This window comes from Lichenostomus cassidix, chromosome Z (assembly GCF_008360975.1).
Source record: "Lichenostomus cassidix isolate B80296 chromosome Z, HeHo_3.0, whole genome shotgun sequence".
Classification (NCBI taxonomy): domain Eukaryota; kingdom Metazoa; phylum Chordata; class Aves; order Passeriformes; family Meliphagidae; genus Lichenostomus; species Lichenostomus cassidix.
Window position 1 is genome coordinate 31,566,230 of NC_139511.1, and position 17,318 is coordinate 31,583,547.

General features: G+C 46.1%; 1 protein-coding gene and 1 long non-coding RNA gene across 4 annotated transcripts in view; one reads left to right on the plus strand and one right to left on the minus strand.

The window, feature by feature from the left end:
- Window positions 1–17,318, minus strand: part of PSD3 (pleckstrin and Sec7 domain containing 3) — a 115,573-nt gene that overhangs the window by 82,079 nt on the left and 16,176 nt on the right. For both annotated transcript variants that reach the window (XM_085042283.1, XM_085042282.1), the window contains exons 3-4: window positions 7,193–8,261; window positions 5,333–5,713 (exon numbers count right to left, since the gene is read on the minus strand). In XM_085042283.1, coding sequence (XP_084898409.1) covers window positions 5,333–5,713; window positions 7,193–8,261 — 1,450 coding nt within the window. The remainder of the gene's footprint in view (window positions 1–5,332; window positions 5,714–7,192; window positions 8,262–17,318) is intronic.
- The window catches only part of LOC146424654 (uncharacterized), a 37,911-nt gene continuing 31,896 nt past the window's right edge, over window positions 11,304–17,318 (plus strand). The window contains exon 1 of one of the 2 annotated variants that reach the window (XR_014846741.1): window positions 11,304–12,475. This is a non-coding gene — a long non-coding RNA (uncharacterized LOC146424654). The remainder of the gene's footprint in view (window positions 12,476–17,318) is intronic. The other variant, XR_014846740.1, reaches the window with a different exon arrangement.

Sequence of the window (17,318 nt, forward strand, 5' to 3'; positions counted from 1 at the left end):
TGGCTCAACAACTGACAGATGAATTAGCCCATGTGCCAGCAAAGGGACTCCAGCACTTGTTTGCTTGCTCACCAGCTGCAGATGCATTTGATGCATTTGCTCTCCAACGACAACAATCAATGCCATCCCTCTGACTAACGTTCCTTATTCTGGGTATATGGGTGGCAGCAAATATGAAGTACTGTGTTCTGACTGTCCTATCTCTCCTACGTCCCAGAGTCTCCCAGACATGAGCTGAGGCATGTCTTAAGCTGAAAAAACATCTACGGAGGAAAACAGGGATCTCAGCAGATTTCACACTACATGAAAAAATTCAACCAGGTCACTAAGTGGAAAAAAATTCTACCAGACCTCTGTCGGACAGACTAATAAAATGAATGTATAAAGGTTACATGTTAGATATTTGAGTCTTGTATCTACATTGAAAAATCAAAGACAAGCTACTTTGGACAAAAACATCAGTGTGCAAACTGAAAACCAGAATTATAACCAGCATGCAGGGTAACTGATAAACTGGGAAGAGACTCACAGAATCAGCCTGGAGAAAGGAATCAAAACTGGGTTTATTTGTCAACAAAGTTTATTGTCTTAAAGAAGGAACAAGCAGAGTGCCAACTAAGAAACTGCTGAAAATGACCCATATACAGAAGAAAAATATCCACCATGGGAACTACTAAAGGAGGCCCCAACAATTAAAAGTAACCTGGCATGCATGGAAATTGCAGGCTACATTTTTGTGAATTTATTCTGAGAATCACCAGATTGCTTTTGGGAGTTTGTTTTCTTACCCTCTTGAATATATATGTGACTGAATTTGTGTTTGCATCTCTAGGGGAAAAAAAAATAACAGGACTTGCAGAAATTTGCTGAGCACCAGCAGTTCTTTGAAGATGATAGCAGGTGGCAAATATTCAGCATTTTTGAGGATTAGGAGTTGCAATACAGATGTTTTATTTTCTCTCTGGATTTAGAAAAATATTGGGCAATGTCCTGCCAACAGAGACCATACCTCCCAAGACAACACAGGAAAAGAAATACCTTAAGTTCTTGGTTTTGTGGGTTTTTTAAAATGTCTTACTTTGACTCTAGCATACAAGGGGAGAGGGAATTGAAAAACTGCTGTAAAGTGTGCAGTAAAAGTAAAGAATAAAAGAAGTCCAGTCTTCAAGTCTGAAAGTAGAAGGATAGAAATCATCATAGAGAGAATTTCACACTTTGCATTTAATCATGCTGATGCTTTGTCTACGGTATGCATAGGAAAGATAACTCCTTTTTCCTTCAGATATATCTTACTGCTTTGGAACACATCCTCTTCACGCCATCCTGATTTGGATCATCAATTTGAATCAATTTGTAAATGATTACATCTAGTCCAGGCAATGCAAACTCAAGCTCAATGTCTTGGCAGTAGCTTGCAAACAGTTCTCCTTATTGCCTGTAGAAGTAAGACCAGACTCCCAGATAAGAGGCTAAGCCTTGCTCATCTTCACACAGCCCACTGGCATGGGAAGGGAGGAGTACAGCACCTGGGGCATGGGTGTGAGCTTGGGGACTGCATGCCCTGTGCAAGGATCACACAGAGACAAGGGCACCAAACACGGCCCAAATGGAACGTCCTTATTGTCATTACAAAGCTTCATTACACTGGCAACCTGCGGCTCATCGTATTTCATGAGGATCCCACGGTGCCCTGACACCCAGCAAGGCTGTCGCTCAGCTCTGAAACCTCACACACTACCCCTCCTCCCCCTGTTCTCCCACCCCCTCCTGTGGAAATTTAAGGCTACTTCAGCGGCAGAATTATTTTTTTTTCCGCTCAAGAGGGATAACCATCACAGAATCACAGAATATTCTGAGTTGGAAGGAACCCAGAAGGATCATCGACTCCAACTGTGAAGTGAACGGCCCACACAGCGATCAAGCCCACAACTCTGGCATTACTAGAACCATGCTCTAACCAACTGAGCTAATCTCAGAGAACTGAAGGAGAATAAACTCCACCCTAAAGACACAAGAGTCCCAAAGGAAGGCAAGCTGCCTGCCCTTCTCCACCAGCCATCCCTCCTCCACTGGCCAGGCACAAAGGGCACCTAAGCTATGCCAGGAAAGGACTGCTTGCAAAAGTATGCCAGCCTGCTCTGCAGGAAGACCCAGGGCAGCTGATATCCCCCTACCCTAAGGAAGCATGGCAGGTGGCTGTCAAAGCAGGCAGGTTCATCATACAGCTCTCGCCAGGACTTACTGCGTTTAAGAACGGCCAGCAGCTGACAGGGAGGACAGCAGGGATGAGATCTTCAGACACTCAGGAGCTCATAGGAACTTGCAGCCTGAAAGCCTCTAATAACTTTTTTCCCTTTTTTTTTCAGTTCTGAAGGCATGTGACCGGCCTTCACATACCAGAGCTGACCCCTCCCAAAGCCAGCAATTTCCTAAGAGCGGAGAAGGATGTTACCCTCCCGCTTATTCATTACGAGGCCAGGTTTCCTTGCCTTAATGCATCAAAATCTCACTCCCTGTCCGAGTTATGCTCTGGATCCCTCCAGACAGGTGCAAAAGTGGCTGTGGTACTCAGCTACCTGCTATCAGAAGGGGGAATGGCCACAGGGAGACCCGGTACCTCGTTTCCTAACTGGCACACGGCTTTCAATTTCCAGGTGTAAAGCCGCCTTGCTCTCACTGTCGGCTGTCCCCTTCTGTACTGGGACAAGAACTGCACGTGTTTCTCACTGCTCCCTCAATAACTAGTACTGGTACTTGAAACCATGCTCCCTCCCCACACATTTTTTATGCCACCGAAATACCACGGCACAGAGCAGTGATGAAATTTTGGTTTCGGTTTTTGTCGCTTCCGGAGAAGAGGGGTCTTATTGCTCCCTGCTGTCCCGCACTGCCACGTTGCTCTGTTCTGCTCCCAAATCCCCCGCACCCGAAATCCCCCCGCTTCCCCTTGCACTTGCCAGTATCCACATGCCGAGCCCCCACAGCAACCCCCACCCCTCTGGGAGGCGCTTCTTCCCGCCGCTCTCCTCCAGGCGGGGCGCTGGAGAGGGGGGAGCCCCGGCCGGGCCAAGCGCACGGAGCGCTCTGGCAGCACCGCGCCGGGCCGGGCACGGCGGAGCCGAGGGCTTGCCTCCCCCCACCCTCCTCCTCCTCCTCCTCCGGGAGGGCTGGACCACTGCGGAGGGTGCCCCCGTCGCTCTGCAGCGCCAGGCAGGCGCTCTGCGTGAGGAATTGCAGCCCCAAGCACAAGCGCAGGCTCACGGCACCGTAGGAAACGAGGGCTCCGGCAGCAGGCACAGAGGTGCCATACACGTATCGCACACGCAGACTTGGGTAAACCTAAGTCTCGGATTGCTTCAGGCGACACAACCGCGCGTTCAAACTCCCTGAGCTGCCACGGCTCAGGAGGCTATTTCTGGCTCTCCTGAGCATCACCGTGACATTCCGCCGTGATCCCTCTGCGATAAACCCCGCGTCGCCCCCAGCGCTCACACACTACTTCTCACCCACGCACTCTTAACGCCGGGATTCCCCACTGGAGAAACAAAACGGGACTCACCACCTGTCAGTCACCTGCCAGTCACCACACAACACACGCATCTAGTCCAATACAACATGATATTGGAATACTGGAGAAGGAAAGGTGCTGTTAGCTGTAAGATTATTGTTGGGAGGATTACTCTGTTGGGCATACTAGTGGCTGGCCATACTGCTGCGGTGACATTCTTTATTGGCACCTACGTTAGGTGAGCCCTTGAGACTCATCCCTAACAAACCCGCTACCAAGAACACTCATTTTTTGTCTTTTTTTTTCTTAATTAATTGAGGAAAGAAGGATTTTAAAATCTACTGCTGCTTTATCAGTATGGCTGCAAATCTAAACTAAAATTAATTCCAAGTGAAATCCACATTAAGCAGGCTCCTAATGTGACTCATCGAAGCACACCTTTTCTTTGTCATAATTTTCTTCTTGATGAACCACTGTGGGCCTTATTTGACAGTACCTTTCAGAGACTGGATGCTGCAACTACAGGGTAAGAAAATCAGAATCTGAATGTGCTGGTTGTTCCCCACTGTCCAGTCTTATGTCAGTCTTAGGTTTTGCTATAAGTAAGGAGCGGCAAGTCTCCGGACTGTCCTCAGTTCCTGGCTCCATACAGGTTATTGCAGATCAGCACTTACTGCCTATTGGCAGGCCCCATGCATACACAAGATTTAAACACCTTTTTTACTGTAGGATTGATGGAGAAATATTTTAACTGCGAAGTCCTTCTGCATGTTGTTTTAAGAGCAAACCGTACCTTAACCCATAAAGTTAACAAAACTACTTCTGCTCAAAGGACTTCTTTCATTTTAGCACAAAAGAAATAAAATAGATAAAAGATCTCCCCGCCCTTACTCCCAGGAAAGCTCAAACTAGACCAGTCCCATCTAAGGGAATGGTCTAAGGACTCTTACATAACATCCCATCCCTGGAGGATGAAGACCAGAGGCATCTTTGTCACTCACAAGGTCCTTCACCCCTTTGAGGTGCATTGCACCCTCACCGCTCTGCTTTTGACTCAACCTCCCACTTTTTCTGTGGCTGCCTTTCACTGTCCCCACTCTCTTTGACAACATACTCTGAGGATAGTTTGCACATGGAGTGAGTTTCTACATTGTACAGTATTTTCTGACCACTCAGCCGAGTTTTTGCTTCTCACGTGACTCTTTTAATAGGTTTTTGTCCCCTTTACCTAAATAGAAATTATTAACACTTTTGCAAAGCTCACTCCTCTTTCAATAAGCAACTAGTGCACAAACGAAAGAAGCAGCTAACCCATAAATCAGGTGGGAACAAAATCTCATCCCAGCTGAAGTAAAGTTCAAAACTCCTACTGGCCTCAAGACAGCAAATGCTATGCCCAGAGACACATCTTTAACATCCAGAGCACAAACTGCATTTGGACAACTCATTTGTGTACACAAAGTGTTACCGCTCCTAAAGTTGCTGCTAATAAATTCAGGTAGCAACTGGAGCTGAACAAGGTTCATTTGTAACCAGTAACTGACTCCTCCTGGGACAGCTGCTAGAGATGTGATAATACTAGACAGACTCTTATCAACAAATCAGCGTTGCCTAATAAACCTTCATAATGTAAATTTGCACTTTTCTTATGAATGGCAGATTTGGATGGCTCATTTCTCTCCTGCAGTCACCCTGGAAATTATCCTCAGTAGAAAATTTGTAGTGTTGAAAGAGGCAAAACTACACTCTGTGACAGTACACTGAAGTAAACATAGACTGGGGGAAAATCAGCAGGCACACAGAAAGCTCACCCACTGCTTTTACCTTTCCAGATGAGGGACTTCTGTGACATCTCCTTTGAAGAGTGTTTCGCTTGCATCCCTTAAGCCATTGGCAATGCCTTCACCACATCCCTTCACCTCCCTGTCAGGGACATCTGTCTGCCCCAAGGCTGATGTCTTGTCTAAAAACTGTCCACCCTCCTTCATGCGCTGCTGGATCATGGGAGTGAGTGGCATCTCAAAGCTGAAGTAGCTATCAGGCTCCGAGTACAATGTCTCCAGCGATTCCGCACTGTAGTACAAAGACGCATTGTCTAGGATGTTTTCAAACTGTGAGCTGTACAGATCAGTGGAGACGTCAGAGTGCCTCTGTCCAAGGAAATCTTCATATCCTCCTGTGGCTGCTTCCTCCTCCTCCATGATCCTGAAATTAATCAGAAACAGCTTGTTTCAGCTTGGGGGCAAGGTTTAGATTTCTGGGCAAAAACCTTCTCTCCTTCCACCTTTGTGAGCAGAAAGGTCAATGCAGCTTTGTGCAGGAGAGAGCACTGCAGGTAAAATGCAGGTTTCTCCTTACACTACCTCTCTTTATGACTGGCACCATCTTCCTCTCCAGAGACATAGAAAGAAACAGTTTTCTGGGTAAAAGAAGAGGGCTGGGAGACAGCCTAATATTGTCTAACAGATAACATCAGCTGCTTATGTGCAAAGGAGAAAATCACAACATGTAAGGTCTATCCTAGCACCAGTGCCGTGCCAGATGCTGCACATGTTGGACATGAGTATCCAGATGGAGCCTCTGCCTCGAAGGATAATTTGCTAGCTCTGCAGTCCTAGGACTGGGGTCTTCAGCAAAAAGCTGAAGGAAATCACTTCAAAATGCAATTATAAATCTTTGGAACCAGACTGAAGGGGTAAGACTGAGCTTGCTTGCTGATGCACAGGGAAAGGTGTAGCATCCCTCTGCAGAGAGTTTTCTTCTCTGCTGCACCAAATGCTGTGGGGCTCCTCAACATGTCAGAGGTTAGAATAGCCAGCCCAAGTAATCTCATGCACCAGCCAAAGCAAAACTGATCCAGAAGTGCAGAGGCAAAAGAGCCTCCCTCGCAGAGATCCTGCCGTCTCAGCAGCAAACACCTCTCCAGGCCAGAGTGGGCATGGTTTGCTCAGAGTGCACCAGTGGAACCCTTTGCTTTGTCAGAGATGTACATCATGAAAGAATAGCAAGCAATTCAGGATGCAAAGCACCACAGCATTTTTGCAATATGTATTGCTAAAATTATATAAACACAGATTAGATAGAGAGATAGAGAGACAGAGACAGAGAGAGAGAGAGAGAGAGAGAGGGAGAGATAGATGATAGATAGATGATAGATAGATAGATAGATAGATAGATAGATAGATAATATAGAAAGCATATCACAGCATTTATCCTTCTATACTCTACATGGCCCTGGACAAAACGTCTTTATTATCCAACCTTTCAGAGGTTCTCACACTGTTCTTGCACACTCTGTCTGAAACCAGAAAATCTGTTCAGGTGCATATGGCCAGGCCTGCATGCCAACTGTATTTAATTACATGACATGTCCAGATCCCAACTACACCTGCTACAGATGCTTCACCACACAGACATCACTGTGCAAACAGCAAGACTTCTAATATTTACATTTCAAAACCTGAGATGGACTGCAAACTTCAGCAAGATAATGTGGAGTGGCTTCAGTACCAACTTCAGGCACTAGCCAACCACCAAATATGAACCACTACTGCAGACATCACACTACAGGCAGCAGACAAATATTTACTGCATCTCATTAGCGCCTAAAGAGGTAGGCACAAGCCACACGCCTAGACAAGAGAAACCCCGCCTGATCACTGCTCCCCTCCTAGCACATCTCACCTGCCCTGGCCTCTTGCTAGCATAGCCGTGTCCTCCTCACCACAGTTCTTCCTGTCCTTCACAGCAACTTCATCCTTCCCACTTTCATTAAGAAGGGCTAGAGGAGTGGCTCCAGAGGCAGCAGGTCCTGGCCTTGGGTCCTCACAGACCTCACTCCACGCGCTGTCTGGTGAGGAAAGCAAGCCTGGGGAGACCGTTGGTGACACAGGGTGGTTGGATGTTTTGGGGAATGCCTTCCTCTCCACAGACACAGAGTCCAGCAGTGAGTACTTCTTTCTTCTCTGCTCCTCAGCTTTTTGCAGCCATAAAATCTCCACACCTTGAAATTCTACGTGTTTACTCACAGCTGCCTCTTTAGCAAGCCTCCTCTCAGGACCCGTTTGCATTTTGCCTTGACTATACTCTGAAAACTCCTCAAAACGTGTTCCCCTCTCCATTCTGCTGACTGCTTCTAGGTTTGTCACAGATGGTCTGTGACAGCTTGGTTCCTGAGCTGCGTGGACCTCCTCTGCTTTATTACTTATGGCTTGTGAGGACTCGGACTGCTTTTCTGCAGTCCATATTGAAGCCAGATCTTTCTCCATGATCAAATGCTTTTTTTCCTCAGCTGTTCGTTCAGATGGAAGAAGCATGTCTGAGAGTTTTTCTAGGCCTGCTGGAACTGGTTCTCTGGCTGCCTGCACATTTTGGCTGCCAGTAACACTCTTTTTTTCCATTTGCGTCTCTGAATCGAGAGAAGTATTTTCTCTCTCTTGCACCTTTGTTGCTTCTAGCTGTCGAGTGATTTTCATAATCTCTGGCAGACTACCTGCAGATTGCAAATCTTCTTCTGGGGTGTGAAGCTGCGCTGCCCCAGCATCAGGCCTCAAATTATCTGCAGGAGCTGCATGTTGAGGAATGGGCCTGATGTCGTGGTGACTGTCCCGTCTTTCTGGACTGCGTGTTACAGGCTCTGCCTGGCACATCGATGGATCCGTTGGCACGTGTCTGCTTGACTCTACAGTGCCATACTCTGGAAATTCATTGATGATGGTATGAGGAGGCAAAGTGCTGCTTCCACGGCCACTACCTGCAAAGAGAAAAGAAAGAGAGCCTGGATTTATCTACTGCATGCACAAAGCAAAAAGTGTGACCTCCCTCCCAGCCCACTCCAAACAGAGTAACAACGCTCTGCCCTGCAGGGAAAATACTGTTCAGTTTAACTCAATTCTGCATGCTCTCACATTGCAGTTTTCCAGAGCTGGTTCCTTTACATAGAAGTTTTTGGGCAGCCCAACTTTGAGAGTGTGTACTACAGAGAAAGGAATGCCAGAAATGTCTGCTACACTTCAGAACAGGTCCCAGTGGCCCATGAACAGTCTGAGGCCACAGGCCAGGCGCACAGCCCTAAGAAAGCAGATATTCAGATGTCTGACATCCATCCACAGCACGCACCACACATGATGGTTTTACTCAAAAAAGACACCACACGTGATGGTTTTACAGTTTTAGATAATTTGCACTTGTAAAGGTGAAACACTGGGAAGATAATCAGCCACACCCCTTATGTTCTACAGCCTTAAAAAAACTAATTAGCTAAATTACAAAGCAATTAATGAGCAATTCAACTTTCTGCCAGCACTACCCTCTTCCTTTAACAACTCAGGTAGCTGAAGGTCATGTTTAAGTGATGGATGCGCACCAAGAAATTCATATTTTCTATTGCGACAAATACACTGCTGCAGAAAAACCTTGCTACCCCTCTGTTCCTTGTGCTGCTTTTCCAACTGATGTAAACAAAGCAGGAGCAAAAATGGATGATCCCATTTTCCAAGCGCCAAGCACCCAGTGGCTCCCATTGTTGTGAGGTAACAGAGAGCCATCTGTCCGGAGGGACCTCAGGGATCCCACAATGACAGATAATTGGCCACCTTGTATCACAGCCTGAGGGGGAACTCAGCTTTTGGGGGAAGAAAACCCCCAAAACACCAATAAAAAAAACCAACCAGCAGCAGCTGCATTTGTCCCACCCATCTGGAAAAAAAAGAAAAACTGGCCTGGAGTATAAAATTGTTTTAAATCAAACTGCAGGGGGGCCAGACCCAAACACCTATTCTGAAAAACATCAGGGGTGACAGCTCTGAAACCAGACACCAACTTGTATTTGGATGCTTCGGTCCCAAGGTACATCTCTAGGTGCTGCACTGCAAACTGGTAACTCTTGCTCCAAGCAAGCTGGCCGCAGGTCTGTTTCTGAGGCGGAAGCCATGGAGCTGTGGTTAATGATAGGCTGAGCTCAAGGTGAAAGAGAGGATAATCTAACACAAGTTCAGAACTGCATTAATGTGCCTACCTACATGCCAGTGACTTGTTAAGGTAAGCAGAAGCTCACACCTGCCAGTATATCCCAGTATATCTAGCCACAGGGTAAATACCACACACTAGGCGTGGTGCAGGATCAAAGTGACAGTCTTGGACCCTGCCAAGCCTCGGAATCTTCCCCAGTAGGTTCTCCAAACATCTCCATGCCACTGACTTAATCACTATATAATAAAAATCCAGCTTCATCCAGATGACTTGGTTGCTGTTGAGGGCAGTGACTGGACAAAGCAGGTATTTCTGATGCAAGGACCCAGGGAGCTGTAAGAAGCAAGGATGCCTTGTCCACAATTGCATTAGCAGCCTGACTTCATGGGAGGGTTTCCAACACACAGGTGTAGGTGCACCCACAGTGCTTTTCCTAAGTGTCTGAAGCAGCAAACAGTCCCCTTTGCACACAGCTCAGCCACACAGTACTTGGGTGCATCTCAAGCCCACACTTTTCATAGCACAGGCACTAGGTTGCCACTGTGGGATACTTCCACTACGACTGACTCACATAAGGCAGTGATGCTCTGTGGTTACAACGTACCTACACCTGCACCAGAACAACCCCAAGCAAGCAACACCAAGCTGCTTTCTCAACCTGCAATGCTGGTCTGCTGTAATGCAGGAGCTTTAGTGCTTGCTGCTTTCTCAGCATGATCTAGAGATGGGATTTCTTAGGAGAGGACTGACAGGGAGCCTATTGCTATAGATATTAAGGTAAACACTTCTCAGCGGACACATCCACCCACAGCAATGCCCAGTGTGTGCCCTCAGTGCTGTGTGACAATGCTTGCCTAGGCCACTGCCTGGGCCACACTGTCTGGCTGTACTGCCTGAAGAAAGGCAATACATAGTGCCCCAAGAGCTGGAACCTCCTGCGCCTCGCTCCAACCCACACATCCCGCCTTGTTGGAAGGAAGCCCAGAGCACTGGCCCCCGGCCTCCTGTGGGGCTGGGAGGCAGCCAATGTCCTCCAGAGGCCAAGCCCTAACAAGGCACCGCACACAGACCTTGCCAAGAGGCCAGGCTCGTCTCTGCTAATTGCTATCTTAGCTTCTGAACCAACACGAGGGAAACAGAGGGGGCCTTATTTCTCGTGGTGAGTGCTAAATGCACTGGTGTGCGTCCCCATCTGCCACCGACAGCCACTGCTGACTGCGGAAAGAAATCCTGAGCAAGTTTCTGATTTACTTCTCCTCCTGAACTTCATCCCAAGCAAACTTTAGCCTCTGGCAGGCCCAGAAGATTCCAGAAGAAGTACACATACAGAGCACACACCTGCACACATGGGCACAGAGAGATGTGCAGGGGAGGAAGAGTGCTTACCGGTACTACCCTCTGCCACACCTGCAAGCTGTGTTCCATCCGGGCTAGAGAGCAGCACTATCACAGCAGAAATGTAAGGCCTTTTCCACAGTGAGATGTCAGCAGCCCTGCTCTGGCCGGACTGCTGCTGCTGCTGCTGCTGCTGCTGCTGCTGCTGCCATATGCAAGCACAAGTCAGTGGGATTCTTGCCTTCATACAGGAATACAGCCTAATTCCCTGTCTGATTTTAAAGAATTCATATATAGCACCAAAGCAGTTTTCTGTTGCCATTGTGTTAGGTACCACCATGCACACGACTGCCAAGGTCTCTACTTCATGAGGTAAACCACGATCGATCTGCCTCCCTCTCCCAAAACTGCAAAGCCTCTCCCTTTGCTCAGAAGAGCTATTTCAGGTACAAGAGCTTAGGGGAGCTTGAGCTCTTTAAGGGAAACTCCTCCCTTATTCCCATCCACCACCACAGCATCATGTCTTGCTGCAGCTACTGGCATATCCTGTCCAACCCCATCCCCCAATATGACTGCATTACAAACAAGGCTATAAAGACAACAACAAAATTTAAGGACTGCACTGAAGATGCGCAGGGAAAAAAAATACCCACCACCAAACAAACAAAGGACACACACTTTCAGGTAACACAAATTTCTACTTTGCATTGAAGGTGGCTTCTTTCAACAAAGGAAAATAAAAGAAAAAAGAAAAGAAATAGACAGGGAAAAAGCTAAAATAGAAAGGGGGAGAGTGACTAGAAAACTGAGACTGGGCAAATATAATCTAACAGCATTTGGCAGCCTTTCTGATGACTAGACGTTGAAAGAATTAATGACTTAAATCAGGCATAGATATGATAGTTCATAGGTAAATAACCATTCCATGTCAAGCAAACTTGTCTACAGCATAATAAAAGGAAATTCTAGGAAGCAAAACACAAGTTAAAAGCATAGACAGACATTTTGTTTACAGGTACATTTTACAAAAGAATGGTGTGAGTGTCTCTCTCTATACAGCATATATATATATATATATATTATCTAGCTCGAGAAATCAGATATATTTGCTTGAACAGTCTCCTTACTCACAGAGGTTACTGTAGCTCCAGCAGTTACCCATTGGTCAAAGAAATAAAATGCACAGATCATCAGTTTATCTATAGCGATACCAGCTAATTCAATTGCTGCTGTTCTAGTCAACTGGAATCAAAATAGTTTCAAATTTCCTGGCAGCTGCTGCCCTGCACTGCACACAATGATGTAAATGGATGCTTTCTGAGTATTATGAAACTGATGGGGGAACTGCAGTCTCATTCAGTCTATCGCAGGAGCTAAGGAGTCCACCTTGGCAGCTTGCAGAGGGAAAAAAAAATTTCCTCCAGCAAGGCTGCCTGACGGCATGCCAGGGATACGTCTGTGCTTAGCTGCCGTTTTTGTAACTGCATCCGTAAGGGGAGAATCGGGCAGAATGGCGATGCCGAGAGTCATGTGCTGGTTTTGGAACGCAGGATGCTTTATGGCATTTCAGCATTAGTGAGCTGGAAGCATTCAGTAAGCAGCCCAGTCATCGTGCATTTTATTTCTCCGAAGCTCCTTGCGCCGATCACAAGCAGCACGTGGGTGAGCTTGCATGCCGCATTGTATCAGTTACGCTTTCATCGCTTTCATGGTATTTCTTGCCAGTGTTTGCAAAAGGCAAATTAGGGCAAGTAAAAAACAATGCATGCATTAAGATGAAACAAATCTCTAGGTGACAGGGTTTAATGAACAAATAACTGTATTTATGGTATTATATCACTACTGCAGCCTGCCAGAGAGGAGGGTTACACCTATCTCCTTGTCCTGCACTCCATCATGTTACAGCTTCTATGGTCACTAAAACTATTCCAATTGATAAAGCAGCCTGCTCATGCTGAGATGGAGTGGTCGTCCAGTATGAGAGGGGAGGGATACTGCACAGCCTCTGGCAGCCTTGTGCAGCAGCCCTTTTTCCAAATGATGTCATTCTCCATGCTGCGATAGATCCTGCCTGGCCAGTGCAGCCAAAGCCAGGGGATTAACATAAAGCAAACACGAGGCTTTTGTAACTGGACTGCAAACATCCACAGCAGACTGGGCGCAGGATTTTCTGCAGCTTGCAGACACTCCAGGCTTTTGGGCAGTTTGCTTGCTCCAAAAAGGAGAAGCAGAGCCAGGTCTTCATCCCATCTAAAGTTACAGCAGCATTATATAAGAACAAGTTGGTGGAAATGGGGAAGCTGAGTGAAAGCGAGAGGGAAGCAGAGGGAAGAAGTTGGGGAGAGTTGCCTAGAAGTAAATCCTGGTGAAATGCCTCTGTGCCTTAGCAAACATGCGGGGAAGGTAGAGGGGAACAGAGGTATATCAGGGCCCGTGCAGAAAAATTGACTGTTGGCTGAGATTCCTCACCCCCAAAAGAGACAACCAGAGGGCGTCCCTGCTGTGGTCACTGGGAGGTTTGGCACAGAGCCCAACAGCATGCACAGTCAGTGTGTTCTTTACAGTCACCATGCTTGAACAGCAAGACAGTGGTGTGACAGCCACTGGCACAGGGTTACCCTGAAATTAAACTAATTGATTTAGGGAAGAAAATAATCCCCCTGCAAGCATCCGGGAGCAGTGTCGCTCACAAAATCGTACACCCACAGCTTACTGCACACTAGAAGATATTCTCAAAAAGGTACTGCTCACCACTGTTCTTGTGTAGTTCCCTAAATTCTGGGGGTTTTGGGCTATCAGAGGCTGTGCTAGATGAACCTTCAGTCTGCCATAGGACAGTCATGCCCATGCTAAGTAAATCTGTCACAAATCTCTCTGCTAGTCAAGCCCCAGCACTGGAGTCTGACAGTGATGCGATGTCCGAGTTGCCATTGGCTTAGAAAACAGGGTGAGAAAAGCTGCTATGATAAGAAAGTAAATCCTATCCATTTAGAAAGCACGTAAAATACATAGGTTACGTTGTGCCTCTTTGAGTGTTTGTGTGGATTATTTTTCAACTGCACAAGTTCTAACACTATTCCTGATGGAAAGCTTTATGCAAGCAACACTGTGACTTGATTGCATACTTTTTCACCACAGATTTTAACTAATTCCCAGTGGTAAAAAGGGTTTGGACCACTTGCATAACCCCAACTGCACTGAATTAAGAGTCCTATTAAGAGCCCTGTACCTTTCCCCTGGCTGCAAAAAGGAATGCACCTTGATGCAGCCACTCACAGGCCAACAGCAAGCTCAAAACAGGACAAAGTCCAAAACTAACAGGCAGCACGTGCTGAGAGGATTTAGTGTGAGGGATTATCCACTACAAATTGCTGTATGGGCCACAGATGGTCAGTGAGATAGCTCAGTCCCAAGAGTCATTACCCTGGAAAGCAAAATGGTAGAGTGAAACAGCTGCTAGCATGAGCAGGAACAGGAGGGAATACAAAGGGAGTATCTGGACTCCTTATCCTGACATAAAAGTGAGAGTGGGTCTTGGAATATTTAATGCACTTTTCTTTAAAGTCCCACACTCTGGAACAATATGGCTGAGACAACCTCAAGTTTTGGTTCAAGAATCATGTTAGGAAAAGTCTTAAACACAATATGTACATGACAGATCCCAAAAGAATCTGAATTTTTTAGTTTTTCTACTGCTATGATTTAGAAAGGAAGCAAACAGTTGATTTTTTTATGTGTAGATACACACAGTGATATGCAAGAATTACTTTAAAAGCTTCATAAGAGTCTTCTCCTGAAGAACAAACCTCTGAAGCAGTGAAAACTCACAGCTGCTTTGACACTTTCAGCAACTACAAAGACTTTACAGGCTCTCTAAATTCACTTTTAATTAATGGTATATATTTAAAATACTGTATTTTGAAAGAATCCTCTCAAAAGCCTTGGAAAGTTGCTTTGAGCACACAAAAATGGCTTAAAAATCCCTCACTACTAAGCAGAGATCTCAGAAACTCTGTATTTTTGCATAGCCAGAAACTAGGCACACCTGCAGAAAAAGATGTCCTTTACTACATTTCAGGGCTTGGGATAAATTAACCAAGCTGAAAGTAAGCTTGCCAGGCAGTTCTTAAAGCACCCTAGGAGCTGGATATCAAGTTATGTACCTAAAACAAAAATAGGACAGAGAGGTACATGTTTCCAAAACTCCAAATACATGTTGCTAAAGGTGCAGCTGGACATTACACAGTAACTTCTCAGCAGGCTCTCACAGTGAATGAGACTCCCTTCCTCAGGAAGCTGGACAGAGTTAAATAAACAAGGCAGGGATCTAGAGCAGAAGGTACTTGTTAAAGCAGTGAACTGTGAACAGCAAAAATATGTGCTGTACTCTGTGTTACACGTTTTCAGTGTGATACCAGTCCAGAACTGCATCTCCTCACATAATTTTAATTAAATGCCTTCTCCATGTTCATTATCAAGCCATCTCCAGCAGCAAATTAACACACATCATTTCCTTCAGAAAGCTTAAAAAATGAAGCAAGGCTACAACACAACAGAGGATCTGTGTTGGTGTGCTGCAGATCTTACCAAAAGATGGGGCTGAAGGCGAGGAGAGGAGGCCATGGTGACAGGAAAAAATGCTGCTGTGTCCTACTGTACCTGCCTACAGCCTGCCAAGTCAGCTGGCTGAGCCTCTCCTGTTGTGCCCATTGATCTGGATGCCCCACTTTCTGTCTGTCTGATGGAAGGGAGACCTAACTGCCTCCAGGAAAGTGTTGCTGAGTATTGCCAGTTTCAGCTGAGTTCAGCCTGTGCCACGTGTGCTCACAGCATCTGATGCGGCCAGACACTGACAGACTGCCAGCATCACTAGGACCCCAAATATTTGTGTGCTCACATTAGCATGGCTCTTAGCTTCAGCCAACAGCTCACAGACAGGGAGGTAATTACTGCCTTAACTCTGGCATTTCCTAACTTCTGAGTGCTTAATTCTGCACCTTTAAAAAACAATAAACAAACAGCTCATGTTTTAACGATTATTTGTACTAAACCCTTGGCCTTCAAACAACTCTGCTGTTTAGCAAGTCGAGGATGTGGTAATCTCCTCCCTACAGCTGTAGGTTATGATAACTTGAACTATCCAGCTTTCAAGTGCAGGTCACAAGACATACAATTTCCTCCTGTGGAGCAAGGGACTTAGCATAATGCCTTGTGCCCCCTTTAGTTTTCCTCTCCCCTGGACTGGAAACCCAGACGTCCATCACACTGCACCTGACAGCTCCAGAGCATGCCTCAGCTTTTCCCAGCCCCAGGAAGCGGGACTCAGAAATTCAAAGGAGACAGCAATACAGCTCCACCTCACACAGCCAAGATGCAGAGCACAATGGAACCTGCCCACCTGCACCAGCATTAGCTTTTCCATATGCACAGACCAATGTGCTCTTCTGACCGCACCATAAGAGCTTGCTGCTCTTCAAAGCATCCAAAATGATCTGGTTTATTCCATGCTGGAGTGAAAGAGGAGCACTCAGCACAACCAGTGAACATGCTGGTGCCAAGGAGGTAATCACTTCCTATAGCACACAAACTTAACTGGAAAAGTACCTTCTAATATAGTACCTCTGGGGACTGAAGCTAAAAAAGTTTACCTTTTTGCATCATTGCCAATTAGCACTGCCAAACATCAGGGATATTTATGAGAGAACTATTGATTACACACTATGAGTCTAAAAACTCCTGCAAGTCTTCTGTATGTCAGAAAATGCAGTGGGACACTAGAAACAACAACAAAAAACTGACAGAGCAAAGTATGCACAATAGGATGATGGAATTTTAATTACAGGGGAGAGGGATATTACAGCTCTGAGCTTTCTGTATTCCAGCCTTGTATTTGCTCCTGGTAAATATTGCAGGACATCTGATGTACCTATCCTTCAGTGTAATTAAACAAAATTAATGTGAGAATCAGGCAGTCCTCCAATCCTGAGAAAATGCAGTTTTGCACCTTTTCAGGAAAGCAGAGCTGCCAAGGAAGATACCAGGCCAGGGAGCCCAGACTTTCAGGATTGCCTGGAGATGGGAAGAGCAAGAGATGAAAACATGGCAAAAGGTGGTGCCTCAAAATGGAAAGCAATGGGGTTGGAACACTGGGCAAGACTACAGTTGGCAATCTGGGCTATCACAAGAACAACGTATTGAGTGCTTATGGTCTAAGGGCAGTTCATATAGTGTGGATCAGGAAGCTGCAACTTCCATGCAATGAAAGGAGGATGCAGCAGAGCTGGACATGCATGCCTTGAAGTAACACAGAGCAAAGAAGCAAGGCAGAAGATTAAGGACAACCTAGTACATCACTGATGCTCATTTTAGACAAAGATACTGGGATAATTTTCTTAAAGCTGTTTAAATCAGCAGCATAGGACCCTGAAAAGGCTTTACTTTGACAAAAAAGCAGCCATTGCGTTCTTCCTTTGCTCTTGAAACAAGTTCTAGAAATTCTAAAGCA